Raw genomic sequence first — 22914 nt, forward strand, 5'->3', positions numbered from 1 at the left:
TGCCCAGACTCCTGACCCGTGGAAACGGTGAGAAAATGAATGGGTGTGTTTCTTTAAGTCTCTAGAGGTCTGGTGGTTTGTTACACAGCAATACAAAACTCATATAGTTACTCTGGCCAAACACTTTCCCACTGTTTCATTTTACTCTTTAATGAAATGACAGAAATAGGTTAGATGATATTTTAGGTTCCCTGACAGCCATGGCATTTCATGATTTTGTAATTTTAGGTTTAACCCTCCTGAGTCTCAGCTTCCTAAGGCAAGGCATGGATGCAGGACCCATTCAGTGCCAATTTTATTTACTAGATTTCAACCTCTCTGCAAACAGAGATACCCTTTGTCTTCTTCATCCCTCTACCCCCACCCCTTGCATAATGCCTGGAACTCAGCTGATCACTAAATATTTGTTGAATGGATGAATGAATGAAGATTCCGTATAAATATGCCCGTGACTATTCTTTGACAAGAACAAAGGGCTGTGCCAATGTCGGATAGCAGCAGTGGGCCGGTCATTAATTTCTGTGGGCCTTAGTCTTCTCACCTGTAAATGGGGAGACTAACCCTTGCTCTAGCTCCCTCACGGGGAATTATAAGAATCAGATAAGCTCACTGGCATGAGAACCCTTGGCCAACTTTAAAATAACCTGTGCACGAGGTATTGTCTTAGTAATAGTTTATTTCCCTAAGCCAAATGGTGTAAATCTATTCTCTAATTACAGCAGAAAACCAGGGCTTTCCTGCTGCTCCGTTGGCTGCTGCTGGTTAGCAGTCACACCACCTCTCCGCAGGAGCGGCACCTGCTGGGATACAAAGCCATCAGCATCTATCTGCTTAAGACCAGCTGAGGATGAGCATCTCTAGCGGCAGGAAGGGAAGTCACCACCGGAGGTACCACACCGGATCATCTGGGTCACTGCCTCTTAATCTGGGCTAAGTCACTCTTTTCCAAGGCTGTGTACGGAGGAGCCCGGTCTTCCCGGCAGGAATGTAGTCCTCTCTTCCTACCTTTGTATGCTTACAAAATGGAAAGCATAATGGAATCTGGGTTATAGGGACATTGTAAGGATTAAATGAGTAAATATATGCAAGCACTGAAAACTGTCTGGTACATAATAAAAGGTCAATCCATGTTAACTATCACATCTTTTTTTTCTCACTATATGACCTTGAGCAAGTTGCTCCAGTAATAGTGGCAAATTACTAGGAATAGGAGCTTCTGTCTCAGGACAAACTCATAACTGACCACCATGTAAGTGACCTGCCACACTCCCTTCCATGAGGTACATGTGGTGTGTGACCATCATGGGACAGTCAATACTCATGGCTGGATGGTTGCGGTCCTACAACCCGAGAGTCAGTTTTGAGTGTTCCCAAACCTGTTTATGCCAGTTCTACTTCCTATCATTTTATCATGGAATTAAAAGCAAATAAATCGATGAAATATGAGCTTTTTCTGTGGAATTTGAATTCTATGAAAATATTATACAATGTCCAGTTGCTGAGAAAAACTCCCATCCATTTAATAAAGGGGGAGGATCCGAGAAAGACTGGAAGGATTTATAAAATTATACAAACATGTAGATCATTTCTTAAGAGTCTTTAAACTACTGACCCATGTTGAATAAACCAAAGTTGGAAATATCCTACAGTTATTGGTCAGATGTATGCAAAGATACATACATCCATAATGTAAAATAAAATATATGCACACCCTCCAAAAAGGTTTTAACCCTATTTGAAAAGATTGGCTGAGGAATATGCATTTATGTGTTTTAAGTTAAAGTAAAATGTATTCATGTATGTGCAGCATATATACATTTTAGGATCCCCCACTTTAACATACTTTTTTCAATTAACCAACAAATTATTGGTCTCCCATTTGTCTGATAAGGAGCCGTGCGCTTTGAATTCTTACTATACGCTACAAGTGGCCTATATGTTTTTTATTGATTTTCAAAAGCTAAGTATTCTTTTTATCTGCACCATTCCCGTTAGGAAACTGAAGCCCAGACACCTTAATACAGTGCCAAGGTTGCCATGCCATTGACGGCAGTCACACACCTTGGCCTGTCAGACTTCAGCATCTGAACTCTAAGTACCTGAAGTTCCACAGCCTCTCTGCTGTGTTACTACATTTTGTGGGGCTCCTGCTTGATCTTCTCTAATGGAAACATCCATTTCCTGGATGAAAGCGTCTTCATCAAACACCTAGGGTCTACTACTGCTGTGTTCTTGATTATGTTAGCATTGTATCTATTCATTTCTTTACAGGTTATGAAGAGTCTTCACATACATCATACAATTGACTGGGGCATGAAACTCCACGGGGCAGCGACTCTTATTATCCCGATCATACAGATGAGGAAACAGAAGGCTCCGATAGGCTGAGAGACTTCGGGAGGTCATGCATCTAATAAGTGGCATAGCTTTGTCAGTCTAATAAACCATACCTGACTTTAGTTCAATAAAATATAAGAAGTCACCTCTGTCTGGCCCCCTGCATGTGTCTATGGAGATAAAATCCCAAGGCAAGTAAGTATAGGGTTCAGAGAGAAGAATCAAAATCAGCATGGATATTGAGGGTCATCGTAATAGAGATAATGACTATCTTGGTAGGCAGAAACTTGCCACAGACACCAATTAAACACTGTATGGAACAGGAAACGTGTTAGAAGCTGACATGGGTTCAGAAGCTATGGCCCCAGGACTGGAGATGACGAGGATGCCCCCAAGAGGTTTTCATCTCAACAATGCATAATTACATCGTGGCTGGCGAGGGCCTGGACTGCGGGGTCAAGGCCATGTGAATATAGGAAGTAAAAATAAACCAAAGACCGAGGGTCATTGGAAAATGCCAATAATGATTCCGCCTGCCCTCACGTTGAGGTCCCGTGCATCTGCTTTGCCTCCACAAAAACCAGGTGAGGGATGGAGGGAGGAAACATCAAATCACTCTCTCACATCAAGCACCTACTTGGTGCTAGGACTCTTTCTTCATTCATTGATTTTAATAGACTCTGAGAGGTATCTATTTTTGCCCTCTTTCTTTCTTTTTTTTCCCCCAGGAAGGTATATTTCCCAAAGTAACAGAGTTAGCAAGAATTACTTTCAGGATTTGTATCCAGGTCAACAAGACCATCTCCTCTCACAGTATCCATTCTACCCTGCTGTCTGGACCATCACAGACCTTTAGTCATGGTCAATTCACAAATCCCCCAAGTGACCCTGAGCTAGTCCCTTAATCCCATTAGCCTTAGTTTCTTCCTTTGTGAATGAGGAAGATGAGAGAAACATACTATACAGGTGGGAAATCTATAGATTCTTTACATGGCAATGGGACATTATTTTAAAAGATTATGTCAACATGTCTTTGGGACCCCATTCCAAGCAGAAAATGAATGATGTGTCCATCCATCGAACAAAGATTTTGAACAGCTCCTGAGAGCCAATGAAGGTGCTAGGAGTGATGGTGATGGTCAGTGGAGAACATGGGTACAGGTACACGCCCAGAGCAGATGGTCTCACAGGAGGCACAGGCATTATTAAGTAGATAGAAAAGGGATGGTAAACTGAGATGTGGGCTTCACTTGGGGAGTCAGAGTGCTAGGAAAGCATACCACACCGGTCCCAACACAGCCTTTCAGTACAAGGATCACAGCCTTATGCACTGAGATCTGAAGGACACATGGAAGCTACTGCAGGAAGGAACCTGGAAGGCTGGTTCCAGGTGGAGGGAACAGCCTGTGTGAAGCCTGGGGAAGGGGAGGGAGACGTGAACACCTGGGGAACTGAAAGGAGATATACTGGTGATGCATTACAAATCCATGTACTTGAAACTTATTCCATCTTATTAACCAATGTCACCCCAATACATTTAATTTTTAAAAAACAGAAAGATTATTTGGGTTGCAGCTGAGATAGCCAATAAAAGGCGTGAAAGCAGGCGTAAGAGGTAGGCAGGGCCGGGTCCCGGCAGCCCTGTAGGTCATCTTAAGTTTTTGCTCTTTCTCCTAAGAGAGGTGATCAGTCACTCAAAGGTTTTAAGCAGGTGGCGAGATAAAATTTGATTCTTAAATCATAATTCTGACTGCCCCCTGGAACATAGATTGGAAAGTGATTAGATCTGGAGACTTAGTTAAAAGGCCATTGTGTTTTGGAGGAAGAAAGATCTTAGTTTTTACTCTCCGCTTCTCATTAAAATGGACTAATTAGCATCATCTGAGAGCGATACTGCTCACAGATCCAATTACTGACCTTGTACCAATATTTTGGAGTTGAGCTGTTGCTCTCTCATTCTCTGTGACATTTCTCCTGGAGCTGGGAAGGACCTCGGAGAAAATGAGCCCAGTTGTTTCCAAATTGTAGAGAAAATGATAAAGTGTCACCTTAATTTCCCAAATGAGTTTTAATTCACAATTCCATAAAGAAAATGGATGAAAGGTGGCACTAGAGGTGAGGGGCCATTGTTCCCTACTCAAGCTGCACCCCACCCCTGCAGGGCACAGGGTGCAGCTATTTCGGCCAGAGTTCCCGGAGCACCTGCCCCAGGCCCCCGAGGATTGAGTCTGGCCCATGCAGGGCAGAGCCGGGACCTGAACTCAGACCCCTGGTTACACCAGTGTCCTCTCCAGCATGCCCTGAGCCTAGAGACTGAGGTTTGGAGGACAAAGGCCCTGTTGCTAGTGTCTGTAAATGCCTCTTGGCAGGACTGGGAGACCAGGTGGTCAGTAGATATTTAAGGAATGCACAGAAGTCAGCTAATTCAGCATCGCCCATGCTGACTGGGGCTTTTTTCTTCTCTCCCTAACTTCCTTCTCTCTCTCTCTCTCTCTCTCTCTCTCTCTCTCTCTCTCTCTCTCTCTCTCCTTCCCTCCCTCCTTCCTCCTTTGCAATGAGAGGTGATTTCCACCATAAGACAGTGCTTATTCTGGGCAGGTCACCCATCACCTGGATCATCTTGCCTCCGACGGTAGAACAGCGCAGAAGTGACAGGAAAGGAAGCTGCCTCTTACTTGCTGTACAACTTTCAAGAAGTCACTGAACATCTCTGTTCCTTAACTTCCCATTCATAAGATGGGGTGTGCGAGAGCTACCTGATTAATGAGGTGAAAGCACACAGAGCAGCGCCTGGTCCATGGTCAATGCTGTAGAAGTGTCCGCTATTCAATGTTGCCTTGGACCTAAAGTCAGCCTCAGTCTCTTCCTGACGAATTTGGTTTCCAGTTCACCCCGCTTGCATAGCCCCTCTTCCCAGAGCACTCAGAGTTTACAAAGTACTTACTTCCCAGCACACCATCCCAGGTGAGACAGACACAGACCCTCCAAGGCAGCAGAGAACAATTATTATGCGCATTTTACAGATGAGAAAACCAAGGTTCGGGAAGTCTCAGTGTCAATAAAAGTCAAAGTCTACTTCCCAATCTTTCCCACATTTTAACTGTACAATGTAAGGATCTCCTGGTAGCAAACCATCCTCAGAAACCTCCCTTGTGGGTCCTGCCTCCCCTTGACCTGTCCAACCACGGTGCCACGGTCTGACACTAGGGCCAGCTCCTGCAAAGGCTAAATCTGTCACAGTGCCCCTAGGGTCCCCCCAAATCCTTGTGCATCATGGGCAACCAATAAACATTTGGTTGGGTGTTGGACACCCCATTGGCAGGTCTGGTCTAGAGCCTTGCTGCCCACATCCCAATAAGCACTGAGCCCTGGGGTAGATGAGTCTGACTTATCTTAGTGCTTGCAGAGCCCAACCCAGAGTAAGCTCAAAGGAGACGCTTGCTGCGTTGACCTGCACTGACCCCGGCCTCTTCTCTCTAACTATGGGGCATGTGCCTGATGTGTCTGCATGGACTTCAGAACGGGTTCAGGGCTTAGCAATGGAATCTCAGCACACCACACGGGAGACTATAAAACTCTAATCCTGCTCCCCCTCCCATGACCTTGATGAACTAACCCTGCCTTTGGCATCAACATACACTCAAACCAGGGAACCCAACCAAGCACAGCTGCCTCTCTCTGCTTGCTGCTGCACACCGCGTAAAGCCTGCACAGGGCTCTGGCCCACCACGCCCACCAATGGAGTCAGCGAGACAATTCCAATCCTGCCATTCCCCTGCCCTGTGACCGGGGACAAGTTAATTCCATCTCTGACTCATCGGTTCCCTCATCTATGAAACAAATCCAATAGCATGAACTTCACCGAGATAGTGTGAGGACTGGATAAAAAATTATGCCATCATCGTCATCACTCAGAATTAATGCGCATTAAGGTGGGCTAAACAATCCATATGCAAAATATCAATGCCTGATTAAAAAAATAGCAATAAGAAAAGTAGCTGACATGTATTGTTTTCCACCTGCCAGACAATCTTGTAAGCACTTCATGTGGGTTACAGCATTTAACCTCCAAAACACCCTTATGAGGATGGCACTATTATTAGTCCCATTTTACAGATGAGAAAATTGAGGCGCAAAGATGCTAGTAAATTCACCAAGGCTCCAATATAAGCAGGTGGCAATGCTGGGATTTGAACCCAGGATGTCTGGCTCCCGAATCTTTACAATTTGCCAGATCTGTTGCCTGTTACACTAGCTACTCAATAGCAATTGTTATTGCTTTGTGTTTGTTATCATTACCATCATTAATCTTATTTGTCCTACCTATAGGATAGGCATCTCTAGCTCCAGTTACACTCAATTTATCCTGCAGTACATAACTCCAAAGAAGACTCCCTCTGCCCCCGGTGACCCACACCTCCCAGTATTCACACCCTGGATCCTGGGCTTGGCTTTTGGCCAACAGAACATGGCAGAAGTGATGCTCTCTGACTTCCAAAGCTAAGTGGTAAGGAGTCGTACAGCTTCCTTTTAGTCTCAGGATGCTGCCATGCTGTAAGAACTCCAGGCTACATAGAGAGCAGGTGTAGGTACTCACTGGCAGTCCCACCTGAGCTCCCAGGTAACAGCCAGATCAACTGCCCGCTCTGGGAGTGAGCCATCTTGGATGTCAAGTTCAGTCAAGCCCCCAGATGACTCCAGCACCAACCAACTTGACAGGACCCCCCCCCACACACACCCCTACCCCTGACTTGTGTCCAGTCCACCTACAGGACCATGCAAGATGATAAAGCGTTGTTTGAGCCATTAAGTCTTAGGGAGAAAGAACTGCTTAGTATCAACGGATAAGCAGAACACCTGCTCTGTCTTCCAGCCCAATTCACAGGTCCCAGCACACCTTGAAACAGAGTTTTAATTATCTGTATTTGACTTCTCACTTAAGTTTACAGGTAAAACACCTCCTTCAAGGAATAATAATTACTATTTGTGGATCTTAGGCACACTATTTAACTCTCTGTGCCTCAGTTCCCTTATCTATAAAATAAGAATACTAAGATAGTAAGACTACCTAGTTCAGGGTTGCAGTGAGGAGAAAATTAGTTAATTCAGATAAGATGCGTAGAACAGTGCCTGGCATTTAGAATACGGAGTAACAACTCTCTCGCTCTTTCTTTCCCTCTCTCTCCAACCCCCACCCTCTTAGCAGCTCTTCCATTTTCTTTTAACTGAGTCAGGCACTGTACTAGGCTTTCTACATTTTAAAACCTTAATCCTCACACTGAACCTGAAGGCAAGCGCCATTATGCCACACTGCAAATGAGGTGCGGGAGGCACACGAAGCCTCCGGGCTGAGAGATGATGGAGTCAGGAACTGACCCAGCCTCCACAACGCCACCCCCTGGGACCCCAGTTCAAATCCCTGGGACACACGTGGTAGTGGCAGCCTCCGCTTGGTGGCCTCGTCTCCCACGGAGCCCGGCACACAGTGCAGCCCAGCAATCAGTTCGCTTCCAAATTCCACTCCCTCGGCGCAGGTGGCCCTAAGTCCCCAGGGTTAGCACCCCTGTCTGCCAGTGCTCCGTGGCAGGGAGCTGTCCTACCTGCTGGTGTGAGAAGCACTCATTAAGGCCTTCAACTCGGATGTCAGGAAGCAGCCCACAGCAGCGAGCAGGTCAGCCTCGAGGGACCAGCACAGGCTGCGTTCCTGTGCCTCTCACCTCCCAGGACTAGCACTCAACAGCCCTTAAGTGAGTGCAGCTAAGTGACCTGCGCAGGTGGAAGTCCCTCCTCTCTGGGTGAGTGGAGGGGGGATGCTATTGGATGTAATGGACTGACCTACGCAGGTGGGAGTCCCTCCTCTCCTGTGAGTGGAGGGGAGATGCTATTGGATGTAATGGACTGACCTGCCCAGGTGGGAGTCCCTCCTCTCCTGTGAGTGGAGGGGAGATGCTATTGGATGTAATGGACTGACCTGCCCAGGTGGGAGTCGGGCGAGTGGAGGAGGGATGCTAGGTATGATTACCACGCACTTTCTCATCTCAGGAGCAGAGAAGGCAACACTTCGAGGTGTTCTTGGAAGGCCCTAGAGCAGGAGGACATCTCTGGCTGTCTACCCCTGACGGCTTGCACAGGAAGAGCAAAGTATTCTCAGGTGTGGGCGTCTGTGCTCAGGGAAGTGAAGGACTTGCTCCAGGTCACGGAGCTGTGAGTGGTGGACTTGCTCTCATCTCAACCCCCGGGTGATTTCCAGGGCTCTTTCTATCACCCAGTCCTGCCCCTCCTCCCTCCCTCCTAATGCCTGTCTAGCTACTGCCCTGGAGCTGCCCCAGGCCTTCCCTACACCTGCCACACCCTGCGTGCCCTGTGCCTGCACATTCTTCTCACTTTTAGCAAACGTCTTTCTGGTGCCTGAGGGCCTCTGGACCCTCCACTTCGTTCTCTAAGGTGACAACCAGCAAAACTGAAGCCAGTTCTATTCTCAGCCTGGCAACTGTTACCCTTTCCCACACGATTTGGATCTGGCCTGGTCGGTCCTGACGTGCACAGTGCTTCACCCAAAGATCTTATCAAAAGCCAGATGGTGTTTATGCCGAATGACATCCCCCACAATACACATGCTCCAGTCCTCACCCCAAGCACCTCAGAATACAACTCTATTTAGAGACAGGGTCTTTAAAGATGGAATTAAATTAAAATGAGGCCACTGAGGTAAGCCCTGACCCAATAGGACTGGTGTCCTTAAAAAAAAGAAGCGATTAGGACACAGACACAGAGGGAAAGATGGCCATGGACAAGCAGAAGAGAGGGCTCTGGAGAAAGCAACCCTGCCCACATCCCCAGCCCACACTCCTAGCCCCCACACCTGTGAGAAATCAATGTTGTTAGACCACTCCGTCTGCGGTACTTTGCCACAGCAGCCCTAGCAAGCTAATACGGACCAGACAGAACACAGAGGTTGGAAGTTCAGGGCATATTCAGGCCACAGTGAGACACCCATTGTTTCAGGGCAGCCGGAACCGTAGCGGAGAAGCCAGGGATAATCTGGACCCCACAAGGCCTCGCTTGCCACCTCCAAAGGCATCGCCTGCATTGCATTTGCCCCTGAAGCAAGCAAACGCAAGCTCACACCAGGCCCGGGCCTGCGGAGGCGGTAGGCGGAGGCAGCACTCACCTCTCTCTAGGCAGATGGTGGTTGGGATTGTGGCGGCAGCGGACGCTGAGGCCAAAGAGCTTGCGGGCGGTGCGCTGGATCTTCTGCCGCTGGGCCTCCATGGAGCTCTGCAGGAGCTTGTAGCGGTTCTGCAGGTCCCAGTCGTTGCCCCAGTGCTGATGGATGCTCCCGATGGTCAGGAAGTGGTTGCTGGGCAGACGCTTCATAAACGATTTAAACTCATCTGGCGGGAGACAAAGGCCAGGAGAGAAGGCTGAGCCTGCAAGCCCCAGCTGAGGTCGCTCACCAAGGAGGCGGCCTGCAAGGAACACTGCCTGGCTGGAGGCCCAGGGAACAGGGCGCTCGCCTGCTCCGCTCCCAGGGAGGGGTGCAGAGGCCACGTGTCAACACGAAGGCTCTTTGGCTTTGCTGCTCCGGGAGTGACCCTGCCTCCTGCTGACGACAAACTTGTGTCCTCTGAGTGCCAACTGGATAGCAAAACCCGCATATCCCGTGTTTATATTTACTCAGAACCGATTACACCCAATTTTTGTCTAATTCTACATAGAAAACCACATGCGTCCAGTAGGATGGGAGCTGTAAACATAAGTATGGCGGAAGCAATGTTAATCCTAGCCAGATACTGTTCCCTGCTACATGGCCAAACCCCTGTACCTGCTCTCACTCTGAAATACAGAGAAGTAGCAAATGGTCGATAGGTGTTAAAAGCACATTTGCACCCACGGAAACCTCTCTGATGTGATCTTCAGGTGTGACGGAGGGCTGAATGGATCAGCCTCCCCACTGTGGGGCCTAGTCTAACGGGAAGTCGTGTGTGCCTGCCATCTTATGTCAAGTCCCATTTGGGGGAACTCCAGCTTAAGAGATGGGAACAAACTCCAGAGCCTCCCCGGGGAAGGTCTTTGTCTGCGTGATGCTAAGTTTCCCGGTGTCAGCAAGCGCTACAACTTGACAACTTGAAAGTATCTGGGTCAGCTCTCTCGTTCTACATATAGGGACACTGAAGTGCAAAGTGAGGGAAGGACTTTCTGGAGGTAGAACAACCCGTGAGTGCCCCAGGCAGGACTAAAACCAGAGCTGCTGTTTTCCCATCTAATTCTTACTGGCCCGCCTCGGCGATGCCCCCCTCAACTATTGGAAAAAATAAAGAATTAAGAGGTTAAATTTTTGGCAGATAAAAAGGTAAAGTGATTATATATATATATATATATATATATATATATATATCCTAAGCCTAATATTTTCACTTTGTTACAAAACCTACAAGAAAATTTCAGGTATAATAGGCATTCATTTTATTTTAAAAAATGCTTACATAGCTCTCTTTAAGCATCAGGCTCAGTCTTAAACACCTAACACATATAAGTGATTTTATAGCAAACCTGTGAGGTGGGTACTGTCAGTGCGCCGTCTCATAGAAACTGGGGCACAGAGAAGTTCATTAACTTGCCAACGTCACACAGCCAGTAATGACAGAATTACAGCTCTAGACTGGCTCTGAATCTGATGCTCTGAGTTACCATATAACACTTACTCTCTATACAAAAAGAGGATCATGGGAGAAACAATGAAATGAAAGGTGCTAAAAACATGCGTACAGGAAACCCATCTCTGACTCCAGGACAGCCAGACATGCATGCCTGCAAACTGCATCTCGCCCACCCACAGCTGTGTGACCATTATTCTCTCAACGCTTCAGTGTCTCCATCTGTCAAGCAGGTATAACAGCATCTAATTCAAATGTTGAGAGGGTGACATGGAACCGTATCTGCCTAAATAGTTCCCCAAATCCAGAAGGTGCTCCACGGATGGTTGTGGGACATGGAAAGGATAAAACGGGGCTGCACAGATTGATGTAATCGGTGCACAGGCTGCAGGCAGGGCACTGGGCTCCACTCTGCTGCTCTCGCCAGCCCGGTGCTCCTCCCATGGAAGACACGCAGCTTATCCTATAGAATCTATAGTATAGATGCAGCTCATCCTACAGACGGCTCTGCTGACCTCGAGGGAGGTAACGGTCCTTTCAATGAACCCGAATTTGGGTCAGATAAGAAAAAGTAACTTAAAAGTTAAGATGATGTACTTTCTTGACTAAAGTGGAAGGTTCCCCCCAGTGAGGACACACAGACCCCCATCTGTGTGTGTGAAGTCGGTCCTGTTTGACCACCAACACTCCAGGGCCATCAAGGCATCAGTGGCTTTTACCTTTGGCTGGTTGTGAATCCTTGGAATTACCTGGTGCTGGGTCATTAAGGTTACAAGCTCATAATGAGGAGGAAGAGACACATGCATAAGCCACATGGACATGGATGGGTGGATGGGTGGATGGATCTGTCTCAATGGGGAAAAACCTTTCAAATGGCTAAGTACATGGTATCTAGAGTGAATATGTGCTCCTATGGGGGGAAGCATGGCGCCAGTAACTCCCGTGGACCATCCAGCTTACTCTGCAGCATCTCAGCTCTCTTGTTCCCTTACCCACCCGTCCACTCCAAGTAGTTTCTTTTCCTTGGGTGTAAAGATTCTACGCTAAAGACCCTTCTGCTCATGCACATGGCTGCCGTTCCCCTCTGCTTTTTAGCAATGGGGAGAATCTCTTTGCAAAAGCATTTAATCAATTGCTTCTTTTGTTTGAGGCCAAATAGCCATCACAATCCATTTCCATCTCGAACCCCTCCCTTTGATGCGTTCCCAGGATTTTAAATGGACTAATGGGTGCAGGTTCCTAAGGCACCCACAGCTCCCGGAGCTGCGTGACCTTCTAAGAGCAGAGTCACTGATGCGTCCTGAGCGCTCAGGGCTGGCTGGGGACAGAGTTCATGGTAACCAGTGGTTTCCAAACACAGCTCCACGGAGCTTGGCTTTTATCTGCGGTACACAGTGGCTCCGAGGTATGATTCTGTTTGATCAAAGGGTTTCTTGGCTACATATTTAAATAAATTCAAAAATTAAACACATAAACATGTCCTCTCATTTATTAGATGAGGGAACGGAGGACTGGGGGGAAAGTGGAATTAATAAGGTACAAGAGCTGCTGTGAGCACTGGGTCTGGAACCAGGGATTCCATTACCGACTCTGCCATTTGCTATGTAACCCTGGGGAAGACACTGGGTCTTGGCACCCTCCCTGCTCTACAATATAGGAACACCATTACTTACTCTAATGCAGTTCCCGTAATAGATTTAAGGAACATAAAGTTGTTTTAAAAACAGTAATGCTCTCTCTATATGTCCATTTACTTAACAGATATCTGAGCACAAATTATAGGCCATTATTTGGCATCCCTTCGTGGAAGTCTCGAGGATTCCCCAGCTTTCATGTCCAAAACAGAATACAGTTTTCTTTCCAAACCTTGCAGGGTGTTCTCGCTCAGCGAACGGCACTGACATCCATCAAAGTGCCTGACAAATATGCCCAAGAGGAGTTCTGGGGATCTCCTCTCGCCCTTCCTTTCTCAAGTCCTGCAAATTCTCCCTTTAAATAGCTCAGCCTCTCTGCACATTTCCCACTGTTACTCCCTTTGCCATGGTGCCAGCCCACATCATAGGCACATCTCCTAGGTGCCTGAGGTGGCCTCCCATTGGCTGGGTGCTCACCCTCTGACCTCTGGCCCCAGTCAGACACGTGGACCCTGCTCTCCCCCAGTGGCCTCCCTGACTCCTGACCACGCCAACCTCCAGCTCTACACTCTTTGCTCACAGTAGCTTCTCATTCTCCACACAGATGTGGTTAAAATGTCAATGACTGGCACGGTGATATGATTCATGCCTGGCTTTCCCATTAAGCAGATGCTGCATGAGGACCGAGATCCAACTTTGCACCTCAGCCCCACTGTGGCCTTCGGTGACTGACTTTCTTCCCCTGAACCATGGGAAGCAGGTAATGGCGACGTTACCTGAGCAGTGACTTCCAGCTTTGACAGTTGGTCAATTATTTGGATATCTATAGCAATATCTACATAGAGATGTACATAGACACAGACATACATACACATATATGTGTGTTTCTTAATTTAGATAGACTCATAGACTCTAGGAATTTGTACAAATACTTTGAACTCTCCATCCTGCAGAGGCATCCTATGTGCTATGGGGCATCTCTCTTTCTGTCTTCTGGGTACAACAGAGACAATCCATCACAGGCCCACAAACCTGATTGCACTGTTCATTATTCCATCCCGTGGAGATTTATTGAGTGCCTACCCCCTGACAGCTACGAGACCCTGCCCTGGACTCTCCAAAGTGAAGGGGAGATGCTCAGTGAGTATTCCCTCACAGCAGCCCTCACCCCAGTTAGACACCCGCCTTTTCTAGGTTTGGCTCAGGGCCATTCGTGCAGCAGAACTAAGCCAGCTCTCTACCTGAATTCTCCAGGTCCTTGTAAGCCTCGGCCCAGGACTTGGCCATGTTGGCCAGCATGTGCTCCATGATCTGGATGTCGGTGATGGGGCAGTTGCACTGTGGGAACTCCTCGGCACACTGGCATCGGCACTGACTGTTCTGGCACACGTACTCGCCCTCGCCGTTGCACATGATGTAGCTCAGGGCCGACTGGACAAACTTCTCTTGCAGGTACGGAGGGAAGATGATCTGCAGGCCTGTTTGAGAGGAGCAAGAGACGGGGAAACGGAAAGGTTGGAAAAGGTGTTTCATTAACAGCTTCGAAAGGTGACGGGAGGAATCTGAAGCTGCTAGCTGTCTCCCGGTGTGTCGTAACCAAAATATCTCGGAGCCCGCCTCGATGATCCAGACAGGCCCCTGGTTGCATTGCTTCTACTTAAACTTCTCAGGTCATGACCTTGGCCATCTCTGAAATGCAGGCTCGATTTCATTCTATTAGGACTGAGATCTGGTATAAACCTTTTCCATTTGGGGAGGAGAAAACCCTTATTGAAAGCAGAAGATTACTGTTGTGTGTTGTTGTTTTTTTCTTATTTCCTTCATTTCTTTCCTTTTCCTTTCTTCAAATATTTATGAACCCTATTTATGAAGCACAAGTCCTGAGCTCGGCACTAGGTCTATGGAGATATAGAAGACACAATGCTAGTCTCTGGGGAGTTTACAGTATAATCAGCAGGGAAAGACATAGACACACATCATCCTCACACAGCTTTATAGGCCTGAAACAGGGAGGGCCAGGTGAGGCATCGGGCAGCCGAGGGCTGCAAATAGCCCTGTCCAGAGAGCAGAGGAACCTTTCTAGAGGAGATGGTACTGGGCTGGTTGAAAAGTGAATCAGAGACCATCCTGTACAGAGAACAGGAAGCACATTCTGAGGAGAGGAACCGCAAGAACAAAGACAGAATGTGAATGAAACGAGTTTGGCTGGGTGGGTGCCTGCAGTAGGAGAACAGGTATTAGAGAAGAGCAGAGGCCAGAGTGCAGAAAGCTTAATTATATGCTAAGGAATTTGAACTTCATTCTGCAGATAAAGGGGATACTTTGGTAAATTTCAAAGTAAGACTGATATCTGAAGAGAGATATAATTTCATAAGACCACTGTATCATAAAAAATAAAATAGTAGCCGTGGCCAGTGTGGGTCAGTTGGTTGGGCACCGTCCCATGCACCAGGAGGTTGCCAGTTAGATTCCAGGTCAGGGCACATGCTTTTGTGGGCTCAATCCCCAGTCAGGGCGGGGGGGGGGGTTGGGGGGGGAGGTGCGGCGTGCAGGAGGCAGCCCATCCGATCAATGTTGTGCTCTCACATTGATGTATCTGTCTCCCTCTCCCTTCCTCTCTAAAAATCAATAAACTATTCTTTAAAGAATAAAAATATATATCAGTGGAGAATGATATCAGAGAGAATTAGTTTTCTCTTTTTTGATCTAAAAATAAAGAAGCCAGGGCCCACTAAGGGAACGTGACTGACCCATGGTTGGTTATAGGAATAGCATTCTTGACCACAGCTCATGATCTTTTCTCTATACTTGCTAATCAGCCTTATTCCTCAGAGCCAGTGATGGAGAGGGGTTGATCTGGGCATGAGCACTACTCCTTTACCCTTGAAACGTCAGCATAGTCGGCTATTGCCCATGGTGCCCAGACGGAAGGACAACTTGGGGCTAAATTCGTTCCTTAACGTACTTTCACCGGGGACCTTCCCCTCCACCTCATTTGGAGCTGCTAACAGTTCCAGCCACCAATGTACACGAGCCTCATGGTTTTACTACCCACCGTGTAAAAGAGAGCTGTCATTCAGATTAAAGTTTTATCACTCATGCTTCAGGGACACCCCCTACCCTGCTCGCCAGTGATGTGTTGAACAAGCTCAGCATTTCTCTCACTCTCTACTTCCCAGTCGTGTTTCTAGATTTTTATCTTCCCCTCTCTCACCTTCAAATTATTTTTTAAAAAAACAAAGCTCCATCATTTCGACTTGTCTTCAGATGACATCTCAAAAAGACTATCTGAGAGGGGCATTGTGGGAAGGAAGCTTGTGCCTGGAGCATGCCATATGGTGGGAAACCATAATAAGGTCGGTAAAAGCTGAGCACCGCTGGAGTCAGGTTCCTCCTCTTCCTGCCTGCGTCCTCTCAAGCAAGTTATTCCACCTCCACTCCCTTCTCTATAAAATGGGAATATTTTGAGTACCTACATCAGAAGGTTGTCGGAGGACTAAGTGAAAGAATTCCTGCAAAATGTCTAGACCAGTTCCTGGCACATAGCAAACAAACAGTAAATGTTAATGGCTCCTATTTTTGATGATGATGGTGATAATGTTCCTCCTCTGATTAAAGTCTTTTAAAGTTTCAGCCGAACCTACAGAATAAATGAATAGCTGCCGGTATTTAATCAGAAATAGACAGTGCTGTGGAATCTAATGAAGAAAATAAACTGATGAACAAAATAGATCCAGCGACACAGAGACATGGAACAGACTGATGAATCTCAAAGGGAAGGCGGGGTTGGGGGGCTTGGTGGGGAGAGATTAACCTGATAATTTATATGCAAATATGCATAGCCCATGGACACAGACAATAGTGGGGTTAAGGCCTGGAGGGTGTGTGTGTTGGGGGGAGGGGGTCCATAGGGGAAAAAAGAAGACATCAATAAAGATAAATTGAAAAAATGAAATAGATCATGCTCAAAAGGCAGTCTTTAGATATTTGGAGAGATTTCACAAGAAGTAAGAAGTAGGGTTTAGAAGTCTATGCCTGTTGAGCCGGAAATGGTGGGAGGCTATTCAGGAAGGTGGATCCTGTCTGGAAGGCGTGCTAGCAGATAGGGCTGCACAGCTTGGGCACTGGCCTCAGCAAGCCTAGGTGAGGTCCACACCAATGAGCAAGGGGTCCATGTGAGTTTGAGTGATTGCTCTGAAGAACTTACTGTACAGGGATACAATAGGAACACCAAAAGGTGGGCCAAACAAATCAAACCAAGCAGAAAAGTCCCTTCTAAGCCACGTCTACAATTCTTTCTGAGTATGCATTCTTGAGCCATTTTATCTGTCTCGCAATTTTCACTTCCAAAGCAAAATTTATTTTTAGCTGATCCCAATCCCCTATAGGCTTCTGAGTCTATGGATTGGGGTTAACTTTCTGTTGCTTAAAGGAACTCTATACACTATACTCACAGTCCTATTTTTCTAGCTTGCTCATCATTTTCTTTTTCCCTTTTGTAGGGGATAAAATATTCTATTCTTGGTCCCAGCCCAAACGGAATTTGGGGAGAGCATTTTTAGAAAACTGCGTCAAATCATTTCTCCGTTTGGCAAGGATACAAAAGGCCATATTACCTACCCCACTTAATGCACTGAACACAGATAAAGTTTGGGGGTGGGGGTTTCGGGGAGCAGCTGAAACACAAAACTGGCTGCTCTTTAAAAATGGAAACTCAGGACACGTGAGCTGTCTCTGAGGCAGAACCTCCTGGGCAAATTTGAAAGAGAATAATGAAGACATAGCAATTAAAAAGCACTTTTCTGCGAAATGTCATTACTGTTTAAAGTTACATAACCATTTCTCCAGCAGCGGAGGTTCACACAGCAGTCACCGCCAGAGTCTCTCCCAATGACCTGTGTCCAACAAAGAGGCCCATGGCTGACCTCCTAGATGGCGCCTGAGTCCCGCGGGCTTCAATGGGCGTCGTAAATAATTTGGAGGGGGATTTGGCCTCAAGAACAACTGTGTGAAAGATGATATACAGCTGCTGACTGGGTTGGAATATTCTGTCCCCACAGTTCCCAAAGAGAGAGAGAGAGAGAGAGAGAGAGAGAGAGAGAGAGAGAGGAAAGGGAGGGGGAGAGAGAGAGAGAGAGAGAGAGAGAGAGAGAGAGAGAGAGAGAAAGAAAGAAAGAGAAAGGAAAACTGAGGGAATGGGAGAGAGAGAAAAAGGCCACCATTATTGCTAAGCATATAAATTTTGCTTCACAAAACCCAGAGAGAGAAAAAGGCCACCATTATTGCTAAGCATATAAATTTTGCTTCACAAAACCCAGGAAGGCAACAGTTGAGAGTTTCATTTGAACACCATTTCGCCCACACTGAACATATGGAATATTCCCCCCAATCTCATTATACTTTGGGGAAAAAAAAGTCTTGTTAGACTTTAAAATGGAATGTTTCAATGTTCCGCAGAGAGTGGGCAATGTAGATGTGGGAACACCCACGTCGTCCTCTCTCTTCCTGCTTTTTGCCCCATTTTCCTCAGACCTTCCTCCCACCTCACGTCCAACACGTACATCTCGCAATATTTTTTGCATTTTCCGTACAGTCTGAGATATGATTTCTCCTTCTCTCTGGCACCTGGTGCAATAGCTCTATCTCCTTGCCTCCCTCCTTCCTCTGATCTCTTTTTTATTCAGAACACGCCAGGCATCCTGCCCTTTTGCAATCCCTCCATGTGCCAGTCATGTCATTCCTACAGTCTGTGCACTTGCCCATCCCTGAGCCTAGAATATTCTTTCCCAGATCTCTGCATGAATGCCTTGTTTTGCAGGCATTCTGACCTTCCCAGACCACCCAAGTGAAAATGCCTCTTCTGTTTTCTTCATAGCATTCATTACTTACTGAAATTATCTTACTCATTTGTTCTCGTGTTTATTTTTGCATCTCCCCCCATTAGAAAGTGGGCTTTAGGGGGCAGGCCTTGCCCATCCACTACAGACCTGAGTGTAAATCATGGCCAAGCCCAGTGTGGGCTCCATGAACTCATTTGTTAAATGGAAAAAACCACCACCAACAATCCTCTTTTGTATCCCAATGGAAAAACATATTGCCTCATCTAATTTAGAAGATGCTAGAATTCAAAAGCTCCACAGCTAAAGTAACAGACTTGGGACTCAAATCCAGGAATTCCTACTGAGTTCTGAAACACATGAGGGCCCTTCTGCATTTCCAGTGGGAAAATGGAGACAAAATCCTGGCCTAGTGTTCCTATGGTAGCTCTGGCGCAGCAGGGCCTCTGGGAATGTTGTAGCCTCTCTAAGGTTTCTTGCCTGTGTCATAAAAATCTAAATAACCACTTCCAGGGCAGTTATGAGAGTAAATGAGGGGAGAAAAGGCATAAACACCACTTAAACAAGAACCTGGCTGTCATGGGCTGAATGTTTGCAACCCCCCAGTATTCCTATGTTGAAACCCTCACCCCCCCATATGATAGTATTAGGGGGTGAGGCATTTGGGAGGTGATTAGGTCATGAGGGTGAGGCCTCCATGATAGGATTAGTGCCCCTATAAGAAGAGGAAGACACAAGAAAGTTCTCTCCCTCATTGCCTCATTTCATTTTTCTTCCCTTCCTTTCTTTTCCTCCCTCCCTCCCTCCCTCCCTCCCTCCCTTCTTTCTTCCTTCCTCCCTCCCTTCTTCCCTCCTCCCCTCCCTCCCTCCCTTCCATTTTTTTCTTTTCTTCTTCTCCCTTCCCTTCTTTCAATACATATTGCTTAAGCCCTACTATGTGCTAGGTACCCTGCCATGATTACCAGGGTGAATAAGGCAGGCAACTCCTTGCCTTTGCAGATCTCACAGTATAGGAAGGAGACAGGTGTGTAACCAAGCTGCTTGGATGCAGTGAGACCAGTGCTCTACCAGAAGTGCAAGGTTGCTTGGGAAACAAGAGGAAGAACATGTAACCCAGGATGGAGTAGGGGTGATCAAAGTGGCTCTCCTAGAAGAAGAGACATTTAGCCTGAGACCTAATGGATTAACAGAAATTAGGGGATGAAGAATCCACGTGTAGAGTCATCTAGAAAATGAAAACACCATGGACAAAGGTCTCAGGTGGTAGAACTTCCAATTAAGACCCAACTGAGCAATTACCTTCCTCTCTGATTAAGGTTCACCATTTTTTGTTTGCTTGCTTGTTTCCAAGTTTCCTAGAGAAGAGAAGAAAGAGTTCTGATGCCTCAGGGAAGATCACAACTCTAAAGGGAAGAATGGCACAGAGCAGAGATCTGTCACTCATTAGGGGAAGAGCACTTCTACAGCAACAAAAGTCAAGAATCCTTGTTCCTTACAGACAGGGAATATATCTGAGATTCATGCGGGGGGAAAAAGAGAAGGGCTCACTGTGCTGTTGAGTTTTGACCACTGGGGTTAGGGGGGCCGTTAAAGTAAAAAGAACTTTCAGGGAAACCCTACCTTGGATTCCTGGAGACCTTCGATAATGTTGTCTACACTATTATAGTCTAAAGCAAGCCCCTGATTTAGGTGACTGTATTCAGTGAGGCTGGGGAGCATTTAAGGTCTGGAAAAGAAGACCCAATCAACAAAAGCTAAAAGTACCCCTAAGACTTGAGATTATAGTCCGACCTTCCTCTCTGACCCGGATCCTGTTCTTTTGTCGATAAGGAATTCTTAGCCTCTTCCTCCTTCCTTCAACAGAAGTACACAAGGAATTGTTGGAGGAGATGCTTCCTACCCTCTAAGCACATAGTGGGGTTACTTGGAGATTCAAAACTAAAGTACAAAATCCAAAAATAATAGACAAAAAAACTTAATTGATAATTAAAACATAAAACATAGCATCATGTCTGGTCCATGGCATCACACCATATTTAATAAATATATTTCAAATATTGAGTGCCAGTGATTTATTATGAAGATGAGAGAGAATAGGCCTGGAGACAGTAATTATGGAAGACTTTGTGATGTGTGTAGGATGTGGGTAGAGTCTTGAAGCATGAACATGGCCTTCAATAGATAAAGGGCAGCCACTGTGTTCCATACAGAGGGGTTACCATAAGCAAAGATTAATATGTGAATAAAATGGATCAATCTAAGTCTTGTTCAAGGCAAGGACCATATATCTTCCTGTGTTTTTTTCCCCCTCAGCTTTGTTTTATTTTAATCTCTACCTTAATTGCTGAACATAGTACTGTTTTTGATGGATTCTCTCTTTTCTGACCTATTTTATTAAATATTAAATGCATGATCTTGTACAGTGCTAAGAGGAAGAGATAAAATACAAGTTAGGTTCTATTTTGGTTGAATATAAACATTTTTCTATCCTGTTCTTGCATCAGAATGTGGCCCCCTGTAGATACTTCTGAGCCCTATACAAGTTCCAGCTGTTATCTTGTATCTGCTAAGTTCTGCTTGTCAAATTCTGTCTATCTCTGAAAAGCACGAGGTGGGAAGAACAACAAGGACTGCACCTTTTGCACAAAGTCATCCTGATCCCCTTCCTTGTGAAAGCCCCGGGATTTCAGACTGGCAGATAGAGGACTTTATGGCTCCAACAGCCATTCTGAACTCCAGCGTAATGAAAGCATGCAGGTCAATTACCCATCTGTTTGTGTTTCTATTGCTATGAATTACGGTATCCATTGCTGACAGCTCATTGGAGTGGAATGAAAATAAGACAATAATTCACCGGGTGAAACTGTGCAGAAAGGGCAAAAAGGCTATGATCTCATTCAGAAGTTCAGCCCTGTCTCCGTGATGGGTCATTTGCTCTCTGGGAAATAAAGGCAGCTACCTGGGGGAAGAGTGGGTGGGTTCTGGTGCCCCCTTCTGGAGAGAGAGTAACCTTTTGTGTTCCCACGTATCATCACCTATTCTGTGGAGTCATGGAGCAGACTTGGAACCACTGAGTGAAAGATGCAGGTAAGTGAAATTCAGCAGGATAGCACCAATACCTTTTCAACTAGCAAAAGTTCTGAGGTTTGATGGTAGAGCTTTAGTAGGTAGAGGACTCCTTTCTCCTCATTGAAAGTGTGCAAACAGAACCAGAAAATTGACACAGTAAGAATGCTCTAGAGAACCCAAGGTCCACTCTGACTGGTTTGGCTCAGTGGATAGAGCATCGGCCAGTGGACCTCCCTGAAGTGTCCTCCTTTTGAAAGCATTACCCACACCCACCTTCTGAACTCAGGTGTGTTCACATGCAGCTGAATCGATGTTTCTCTCTCATCGATGTTTCTAACTCTCTATCCCTCTTCCTTCCTCTCTGTAAAAAATCAATAAAATATATTTTTTTAAAAAGAACCCAGGGTCCAAATGGCACGTGGCAGATTGGATTATCATTAACTCAGACTCAGTGCCCCTCCTTGAAGTGTCCTCCTTTTGAAAACATTACCCACCCCCACCTTCTGAACTCAGGTGTGTTCACATGACATGTTTGGGCCAATGAAATGGGGTGGAAGTGATGTGTGCAACTTCCAAAAGGAAGCTATAAGAACCAACACGCGATTCCAGGTCAGAGCACATGCCCAGGTTGTATGCTTGATCCCCAGTGTAGGGCGTGCAGGAGGCAGCCAATCAATGATTTCCTCTCATCATTGATGTTTCTATCTCACTCTCCCTTCCTCCCTGAAATCAATATATATATATATATTTTTTTTTTTTTTAAAAAAAGAACCAACATGCGGGTTCATCAGGTTGTCTTTGCCCATCCCCACAGGAATAGCCATAATCCATATGGAGGCCACCAGACAAGCAGAGTCACCAACAACGGTGACCACATCATAGCGTCAGTAAGAAAGGAACATTTCCTTTCAGCAACCACTGAGATTCAGGGATTGTTTGTTAGCACAGCATAACCTGGCCTACACTCACAGATACAGAAACTAGAAAACTATGATCCAGGGGTGAAATTAACCCACCACCTATTTCTGTAAATTGACTGCATTGGAGCACAGCCACACAGACTGAACTACTGCCTATAGCCGCGGTCACAGTGCAATGAGAGTTGAGTACTTGCAACAGAGACCAAGTGTGGCCCACAAATCCTGAGACCATCTGGCTCTTTCCTGAAAAGGCCTGCCAGCCCCTGGACGAATTGCTCATTAAGATTCTTTCAACCTTGACTTTCTAAGAGTCTACTCTGTTCTGCCATTCGCTCATGTATTAAGCAAAGATCAATGGTGATCTTCTTGTGTCAGACATTCTTCCAGGCCCAGGAGAAAAGACAGGGAAGTAGAAACAAAGTCCTCCCTGGAATGGAACCTACTTTCAGTGAGGGAGATA

At 46.3% G+C, this 22914-nt stretch overlaps 1 protein-coding gene across 1 annotated transcript in view; it reads right to left on the reverse strand.

The window, feature by feature from the left end:
* The window catches only part of BRINP1 (BMP/retinoic acid inducible neural specific 1), a 146879-nt gene that overhangs the window by 12609 nt on the left and 111356 nt on the right, over positions 1-22914 (reverse strand). The window contains exons 6-7 of the mRNA XM_006091086.3: positions 13870-14106; positions 9509-9731 (exon numbers count right to left, since the gene is read on the reverse strand). Of these exons, the coding sequence (XP_006091148.1) occupies positions 9509-9731; positions 13870-14106 (460 nt within the window). The remainder of the gene's footprint in view (positions 1-9508; positions 9732-13869; positions 14107-22914) is intronic.

The sequence above is a fragment of the Myotis lucifugus genome, unplaced genomic scaffold (genome assembly GCF_000147115.1).
Source record: "Myotis lucifugus unplaced genomic scaffold, Myoluc2.0 scaffold_87, whole genome shotgun sequence".
Lineage (NCBI taxonomy): Eukaryota > Metazoa > Chordata > Mammalia > Chiroptera > Vespertilionidae > Myotis > Myotis lucifugus.